We start from the raw sequence: 9,401 nt of genomic DNA on the forward strand, positions 1-9,401 counted from the left end.
TCCCTTTATCCTCTGAAATTTATGCTGACTTGACGCGGTGATTAGGGAAACAATTTCAAACGGTGATCAAATCCTTGGGTCTAAATTCAAGGATTGGTGCCAAAAGTACATAGGTACCCAAGAAAAGGAAAAACGTTACAGTGCCCTTTTCTTGAAGTGTACAGCGGGAATCTAAACAAGGGAGAGGGCAATAAATTAAGAACAGGTTACTGAATATTGTACAATGGCTCAACCAAACAGTATCCGTAAAAGAGCGGCATTAAAATCCAAAATGACCCTTTTCAAAACCTTTTTGGGAGGATTTGAGAAGCAGCTAAGTGACCAAACAGTCACAGAGCTCGATTATCGACAACTTCAAACGAGAATAGATGCCTTGGACAACGTCCTTTTCGAGTATGAAGAAATTCAAGCCAAAATTGAAAGTGAGGAGAATAGCGCGGATGTAGATCTCGCAGAACGCACCTTATTTACCAACCAATATTTTGATTTAATTTCTAGAGCTAAACATCATTTAGAAACTTTTTTGCAAGAATCAAATGACCTAAGTAATAATAAGTCTGCGTCATCTCCAACCTCGATTAGGCGTAATGCTTCTCATGATACAAATGTTAAGCTTCCTCCCATAGACATACCTAAATTTGATGGTAACTTTCAAACTTGGCTAGAGTATCGGGACACATTTGAATCAATGATCCATGCTAGTACGGTTCTGAGTAACATTCAGAAATTTCATTATTTGAGAGGTAGCTTGATGGGAGCTGCGGCGTTGGTTATAAAATCTTTGGAATTTTCGGCAAGCAATTACGAAGTAGCGTGGATGCTGTTGTTAGAAAGGTACAATAACCCCCGCGTGTTAGTTCAGAATCATGTAAAAGCTCTTTTTCAAATCGAATCTATATCAAAGGCTTCGGCAGAGCGTATAAGATGGCTAATAGATACGGTCTCTAAACATATGCGATGCCTCGAACAGGTGAAGGAGCCCACCGTGGACACGTTAATCATTTTTCTGATAAGTTCAAAACTAGACAGCGTCACATCACGGGAATGGGAGGAATATAAAACGAAAAGGGAAGTACGAGGGTTAGTTACGGGGACGTCAAATTGCGCAATTTGTAACCAAGAGCATGTAACCGCAAATTGTGAAAAATTATCAAGTCTAAACGTACAAGAACGTATCAAACGGATACAAGAACTTAAACTTTGCATAAACTGCTTAAAGTTCGGACACCATAGTAAAGTGTGTAGGGGACGTCCTTGTCAACGGTGCTCATTAAAGCACCACACGTTGTTACATTTGGATAGGCGTCTCAACGCTAATCCCTCGCAGAATTTTCAATCTGGAACCCGATCTAATATTTCGGGTACCGGAAACCATGATACGGGGAACAATAGTCCGGGCTCCAATGCGTCCACCGAAAAGAGATCGGGTCAGGTACAAGAAACTAGCACTCTTTGTGTGAATTCTGCTCATCCAGCACATGTGCTTCTTAGCACCGCGTTAGCGAAAGTTTCGACTCCCGAAAAGAGATCAATTAACATCCGGGTACTATTAGATTCAGGATCTCAATCTAACTTCATACGTGGAGAGGTAGTTGAAAGATTAAAGCTGAATAAACAGGAAATCAACATGACTGTAACAGGTTTAAATCAACTAAGGTCGAGTGTAAAACACAAGTGTGATATCATAATCGAATCGTTGTACAATGCCTTCAAAACAAAAATATCGTGTCTAGTACTTCCTAACATAACGGGAAACTTGCCGAGTGTACGTGTTAACACACAAAATTATAACATACCCTCGAACATAAAATTATCCGATCCAGGGTATGGTGAACCTAGTGAAATTGACATGTTAATCGGGGCGGAAGTTTTCTGGTCGCTGATTTGCGTTGGTCAGATCTCTCTCGGAAAGAATAAACCGATTTTACAGAAGACAAGACTGGGATGGGTAGTTTCAGGATCGATTGAGACATTTCCTAGTCACCCGAAAAATAATATGTACTGTCACTTGACACAAGAAATTGACATTCAAAATCAATTATCGCGGTTTTGGGAGATAGAAGAAGGGTTTTCATCTCAATCTAGTCAATCCGAGGAAGAAATAGCGTGTGAAAATCATTTTAATCAACACACCGTCCGATTAGAAAACGGAAGGTTTCTAGTACGCATCCCGCTCAAATCTTCTCCTGACGATCTCGGTGATTCATTTCATCAAGCAAAAAGGCAATTCTTTGCGCTCGAACGAAAACTCGATTCAAACCCAAATCTAAAATCTCAATATGTCGAATTCATGACCGAATACATAAAATTAGGGCACATGCAGAGGGTGTCAAGCGCAATGCTACATAAGCACGCATACTATATGCCACATCATGCCGTAGTACGTGACGAAGCCAGAACAACAAGGCTTCGAGTTGTCTTTAATGGTTCCATGAAAACGTCGACCGGGGTCAGTTTTAACGATCTTCAGATGATCGGTCCTACCATACAAAGGGATCTAATGTCAATCCTATTGCGGTTTCGGCAGCATCGGTACGTAGTTGCCGCCGACGTTGAGAAAATGTACCGGCAAATTCTGATCGAACCCGACCAACGGTCCTTACAAAGGATTTTATGGCGTGATAATGCACAGAAACCGGTGGAAGTTTACGAACTAAAGACGATCACCTATGGAACAAGCTCCGCTCCGTTTCTAGCGATAAGATGTTTGTTCCAATTAGCCTTTGAATGCGAAAAATCAAATGCAAGAGTGTCACAAGCTATAAAAAATGACATGTACGTGGACGATCTTTTAACAGGAGCTGATACGTTAGAAGAGGCGGCCGAAATTGCCCGCGACATATCTCATATATTGAACGAGGGTTGTTTCAAGCTGCGTAAGTTTTTCTCGAATGAGAAAAACGCACTGAGGTACGTCGAATCTTCTGATTCGACAAATCAAACGTTGAACTTTGGCGAAAACGAGCCAGCAAAGACGTTAGGGTTAATATGGCATTGTCAGGCTGATACCCTGACGTATAATATAGGTACAATATCCAAGGAGTTTCCAGTCACCAAACGCACGATTTTAGCTGGTACGGCACAAATATTTGACCCTCTGGGACTGCTTGCAGCATGTATCATCAAAGCGAAAATCCTATTGCAAGCTTTATGGCTAGAAAAACTATCCTGGGATGAAGCGGTTCCCACCAGCATTCATACCGCTTGGCAACAATTTAGAAACCAGCTTGTAAGATTAAATACCTTACGGATACCCAGATATGTTCGGTGTACGGGGGCAATTAAGGTACAGATACATGGATTCTCCGATAGCTCAGAAGCAGCATACGGAGGGTGCATTTATCTTCGGTCGGTTGATGAAAATGGAGATGTGCATGTTAGACTTCTATGCGCAAAGGCCAAGGTTGCCCCGCTTCATACCCTTACTCTGCCCAGACTCGAACTTTGCGGTGCGTTGGTGCTATCTCGTCTTTTATTAAAGGTCACATCCTCTATCAATATAAAATTTGACGAATGCGTCTTATGGTGTGACTCATCTGTGGTACTTGGGTGGTTAAAAATCTCTCCAAATCTACTGAAAACCTTCGTAAACACTCGTGTTGCAGAAATTCAAGCGATCACGCACGATTATGTGTGGCGGCATGTCCCTTCGAAGGACAACCCCGCAGATTTATTGTCTAGAGGGTTAACTCCATCTCAAATGCTAGAATCGGAAATGTGGTTTCATGGACCGAATTGGCTGAAAGGTAACCCCTCGACATGGCCGTCTAAATTTCGGCGAAACGAAAATTTACCCGAAATGAAAATTATTTCCCGAGCGTTTCTCACAGTATATAACAGTGAATTTCCATTTGAAAGATTTTCGAGCTATCATCGAATCAAACGTACAGTGGCCTATATGTTTCGTTTTCTACGAAACTGTACGGCAAAGGGTAAACCCAGCACCACAGAGCGAGGTGGGGCGTTAACTAGTGCGGAAATAGCCAATGCCGAAATTCGCTTAATAAAGATTGCCCAAGAGCAATCGTTTCCTGAAGATATCTCTAATCTCATGACAAACACTGAGCTCAGTCATAAGAGTAGAATTTTGGGACTTACGCCCTTTTTGGCGGAACAGTCAATGCTACGAGTGGGTGGCAGACTGACGGAGTCAAATTATTCCTATGAGAAAAGGCATCCTATACTGTTAGACTCTAAACATAAGCTCACTAAACTCATTTTTCAATACGAGCATCATCGGCTATTGCATGCCGGACCTCAGCAGTTGCATTCCTCCATACGGGACAAATTTTGGGTTATTGGGGGAAGAAATTTAGCGAAATTAACTTACAGAAAATGCGCCCTGTGCTTTAAATATAATCCAAAGATTGAAACACCACTGATGGGTAATTTACCCAAGGAACGCCTACTGGCAGAATTCCCCTTTAAGGTATGTGGAGTTGATTACGCAGGACCGTACTTAGTGAAAGATCGAAAGGGTCGTGGATCAAAAACTTCCAAATGTTGGATGGCATTATTCATCTGCTTTGCGTCCCGAGCAATACATTTAGAACTTGTATCAGACTTGAGTAAAGATTCCTTTATCTTGGCTTTAAAGAGGTTCATATCACGTCGGGGCAAACCGACATTAATTTATTCAGACAATGGCACTAACTTCAAGGCCGCTCAGTCTGAGTTGTCAAACTTCGGTACCTTTTTACAAAAAACACAAGGCGATATAGTCAATGCCATGACAAATGAGAGTATCGAATGGCGCTTTATTCCCCCTAGCTCGCCCCATTTTGGCGGTCTTTGGGAAGCGGGTGTTAAATCTAGTAAGTATCATTTAAAACGGATTTTGGGTGCTCAAGTACTGACCTTTGAGGAATTGTACTCCCTTCTTACCCAGGTAGAAGCAGTATTAAACTCCCGACCACTTAGCCCTCTTTCAACCGATCCTATCGATTTGAATCCTTTAACCCCGGCTCACCTGTTAATTGGACGACCCTTAGTCGCCCTTCCAGAACCCGATTTAAGGACGATCACTACTAATCGGCTAAACCGATTCCAACTGATTGAACAAATGCGCCAGCATTTTTGGGATAGATGGCATAAGGAGGTGGTGTCTGAGCTGCAACAGCGAGTTCGTTGGAAAAGGAACCAGCATCAACTGAAGGTTGGTACCTTGGTTATCATCAAAGAAGACAACACACCAGTGATGAATTGGAGACTTGGACGGATCTTAAGTGTCCATCCAGGCAAGGACGGAGTGGCCAGAGTGGCTACCATAAAGACTGTTCGCGGTGAAGTAAAGCGAAGTTTTGCTAAGATATGTCCGCTCCCATGTAATGATAAGACTGATAGTGACTAAAACAGAAAGTGTTATTGAAAGTGGACGCTTTCAAGGTGGGGGGCATGTTCATGACTGATTTTAAGATTATACCTAGTGATTAGATAAGCACATTCACATACGGCTATTAATATTATAACTTTGTATCTTTACGTTAGTTATTGTACTTTGTCATGCACCCAGAGGCGACGCCTATGAACGGTCACTAATTGACATTATTCCAGAATGCCCAGATGTGGGGAATCCTTTGTTTGAATGATGATGGTTCCTCGAAAGGGACTAACTTTCTCTCCATTTGTATTGTCGTGCAATAGCACCACATTTCTAACGGCTGCTATTAAGAGCACCCTCTTTGTCGACAAGGTTTCTATTGGAGTACGCCTATGGGTGCCGATCCCTGAATGTGGTATTTAAGATTCAATAGGGCAGTTTTTTTCAGCTCTCTCACTGTAAGGAGACCTCACAGCAAGTGTCCCTTAATCACCATATTTATTTAAACTTGTACCAAATTATATCATCCAGAAGTGCAAGAGAAACGTTTTATTATACAGTCCTTCAATCCAGAGGCAAAGTTTCTCTAAATCAAAACAAGTATACTCCTATAATAATCCATTATAAAGACATGGAAAAAATATAATAGAATAAGCTAGTTTTTGGGCTATTCTCATTCACTCCATATATTCAGTAGCGGGAACTTTCACAGATATACTTCATTATAATTTAAACGCTTATGGTTTTCGGAAATCTACAAAGCCCATAATATCATCAACACATCATGATTTCACAATTCTCAAAGACTTGATGCAAAAGATCATGTGGAAATGTAAAATAAGCTCAACTTTGTAACGATTTTAAGTGCATTTTATAGGAAAGATTTTTTGAGAGGTCATACATTTGGAGGAAGGGAAGGAAGGGGAAGTGCACAAGCTATTTTAACACCTGTGAATCATAGAGGATACTGTCTGTATTAAATATTACATATTTTCTGCAAATGCAAGACAACTCTAAAGCTACGTATGTGAAATGAGAGGACACCAACTTGTGATTTTTCAATCTTCCCGTATATCTTTTAACCGGATTACCCAAATTTACTACTCCTATTGATATTTAGTATCAACAAACGACTAATTTGTTCTTGCAGTCATATTAAACGTATTTCTCCTTCTTTTTTATTCATTTCCTATGAGGAAACAGTATTCATTCAACGAGTAATGTGGCATAAAAAATACACACAAACCTGTTTCATAAATCTTTGAATAATAGATGTAGCACATGCTGTATAAGTATTACTTAGAATTGCTCTTAGAACACACAGAGGTGGTATTATACAAGGTGTAACATTTAACCTAGAATATCTAAATATCGCGAATACTAGGCATCATATAAAGAACTGTTTAGTATCAAGCTCTGATCACTCTGGGAAGGAAATGTATTGGTGCTAACGTTGATTCCCTTCCGCCCCCAGTGTGGGCGGGGTAGGAGTTAACTTTTTAATTTTAAATGGCAACCTCAATTTTTATTTATAGATTCGGATAATACGGTTAAAAATAAAAAAAAAATTATCCGAAATATTTTTTTCTATTCATGCTAGAAAACATTGTAATTAACGAAATTCAATTTATCCTTCGCTTATAATTTACAGAAAGGTTTAATGATATCTGCTTTAGAATTAATAAAAACGTGAATTTTGGCATAGCTTTTATTTAAACTAAGTGTTCAAAATGGTGTCTCCGAACTTCAATATACTTAGTCATCCTTGTTTTAAAAGACTCTTCACATCTACGAAGTGTGTTTTCTGAAACTTTGGCATAAGCATCTATTATTCATACAATCATATTTTCATGTATTTCTAATATTTCTTTATAAGCCCGATTTTTGAGATATCCCCACAAAAAAAAATCTAGTGAAGGAATATCTAGAAATCTAGCAGGTCAATTTACCTGACCAAATCTGCTAATCCATCGACCATTAAAATTACGATTAAGAATTTCCGTGCCACCGCAGAATACTGAGTCAGACAACCCTCATGTTGAAACCACATGTTCTGATGCACTTCCAAGTTTAAGTCGTGAAGTAATAGGGGCAGTTTATTTTCCATAATATTCCGGTACATTTCACCATTCAAGTTGCCTTCAATTACATATGTAGGATAAGTTTACTGCCAATGATTCTACATTATTCATTGACAGCCCAAAAACACTGGTGCTCAACTTGTAGTAACCAATACGGATTTTTAACACTCCAGCAATGCATATTACGCCTATTAACTGTACCATGGTTTGTAATTGATGACTAGTCAAAGAATTATATACAACGAAAAAAAATTGGGATTTCGTTCTATTTGTCCAGATGTCCACTCACAAAAGTGTAACCTATTTTAAAAATCTTCCTCATGGAGCTTTTAGTGTAAAGAGATATGATAAGGATGAAATTTGTGCATTCTCAGCATTCTCTATACATTCATGTGAAAATTTCCTGATATTTTTCTCGCGCTCACTTGGGGATTAAAAGTCACAACACCTAGAAATGCAATTTGATTGTTTTTTTTTTGCAACTGGGCGATATTTTTTCTTCTGATTTATAATCCCTTCATTAATAAATTTTTTAATCACACGTTAGAAAAAAGTCCGAGATCGTGATCTTTCAGGAAAACGCTGAGTATAGTAATTGACAGCATTATCTAAATGCCTACTAGGTTCTCCATATACAAAAACCATTTCGATTTTCTCTTCTACGTTCAAATACTCTATCGTGAAGTAGTATTAATAACAAATTGTTTCGAAGTAGATATTTTATTTGTTTACGTTATTGTTTATTTATTACGTTTTATTAACATAAAATTTTTTTGTCTCATAGAAATTGTTTAAAAGTGGAGGTTACTATTTAAAATATGAATTGAATTTCGTTAATTACACTGTTTTCTAGCATCAAACGAAAAAAATATTTGGGGCAAATTTTTCTCATTTTTAGCCATATGGTCCGAATCTGTAAAAAAAGGGAGGTTGCCATTTGAAATTAAAAAGGTTACCCCCATTCCGCCCACACAGAGGATGGAGGAGAATCAACTTTAGTATCAATACATTTCCCCTCAGAGTGATTAAAGTTTGATACTAAACATTTTTTTATAGGATACATAGTATTCAAGATATTTCGATATTTCAGGTTAAATATTACACACTCTATGTAATTAGATCGCTTCATATCAAAAATTATATTTAGTATTGTTAAATTTTTTCGAGGCACTTTGATTATCTTGCTATGATTGTAAAATATGCTTCCTAGTAATTTTTAAAATTCAGGCATTTAACATTCGGAAATTCTCAAATACAAATTAAACAATTAAGTTTATATGAAACATCTTGCTTCAACAATCAGTTCGGTTTCGATGTTCGGTGTAAATTGCTCACTGAAAGTTGGTCAGATATCCAACTGAAAATACTCATAATTCCTCAGAAACAATCATTTAAGATTTTTCAAAAGAAATTCTAGTATAAAATGCTCTTAATGATAATATTTTGTAGACATAAATTAATTCGTCTCATAAAGCCTTATATTACGTAGTTATTACTTAGATAACTATGATGTTCCTCATGTATTTAGCATCAATACGGAGGTCTAGAAAAAAATAGATTCATATAATAGTCAAATAATTATATGTAAAAAATTTCACAAAAATTTAATAAATCGTTCTATCGGAAAAACCCACAAGAAATATGAAAATTCCAATGAACGCGCGCGCGAAACGCTCTCGCAGCCTTGTGACGTCACAGAGCGGTATGCTCGACTCTACCCAGATTCTGATACGCAATAAATCTTTTGGATTGCGGGAAAAATTTGGCTTTTACCGGTTTACATTGTCTTTCTAGTACCTAGAAAAACTTTGTTTTTAATTACAAGGGTTTCTAACATTTTAATACTTAATACGTGATTATATGACCTCTGAATTACAATTTTCTACGATAAATAAATAATAGTAAACCTGGCTATTACTTTTAATAGAATTATTGGAATCACTCAGGAAACTGCTTTCATAAGTTTTCCAAAACATTGACAAATTAGTAAAAGATCATAC

The 9,401-nt window shown here is 38.0% G+C and overlaps 1 protein-coding gene across 1 annotated transcript; it reads left to right on the forward strand.

Annotated features, from left to right (window-relative positions):
• Positions 1-223: 223 nt before the first annotated feature.
• LOC136413770 (uncharacterized) lies at positions 224-5,350 on the forward strand. The gene has a single exon (XM_066397475.1). It carries the CDS (start codon positions 224-226, stop codon positions 5,348-5,350), a length of 5,127 nt encoding a protein of 1,708 aa, XP_066253572.1.
• The last annotated feature ends 4,051 nt before the right edge of the window (positions 5,351-9,401 follow it).

The sequence above is a fragment of the Euwallacea similis genome, chromosome 15 (genome assembly GCF_039881205.1).
Source record: "Euwallacea similis isolate ESF13 chromosome 15, ESF131.1, whole genome shotgun sequence".
NCBI lineage: Eukaryota > Metazoa > Arthropoda > Insecta > Coleoptera > Curculionidae > Euwallacea > Euwallacea similis.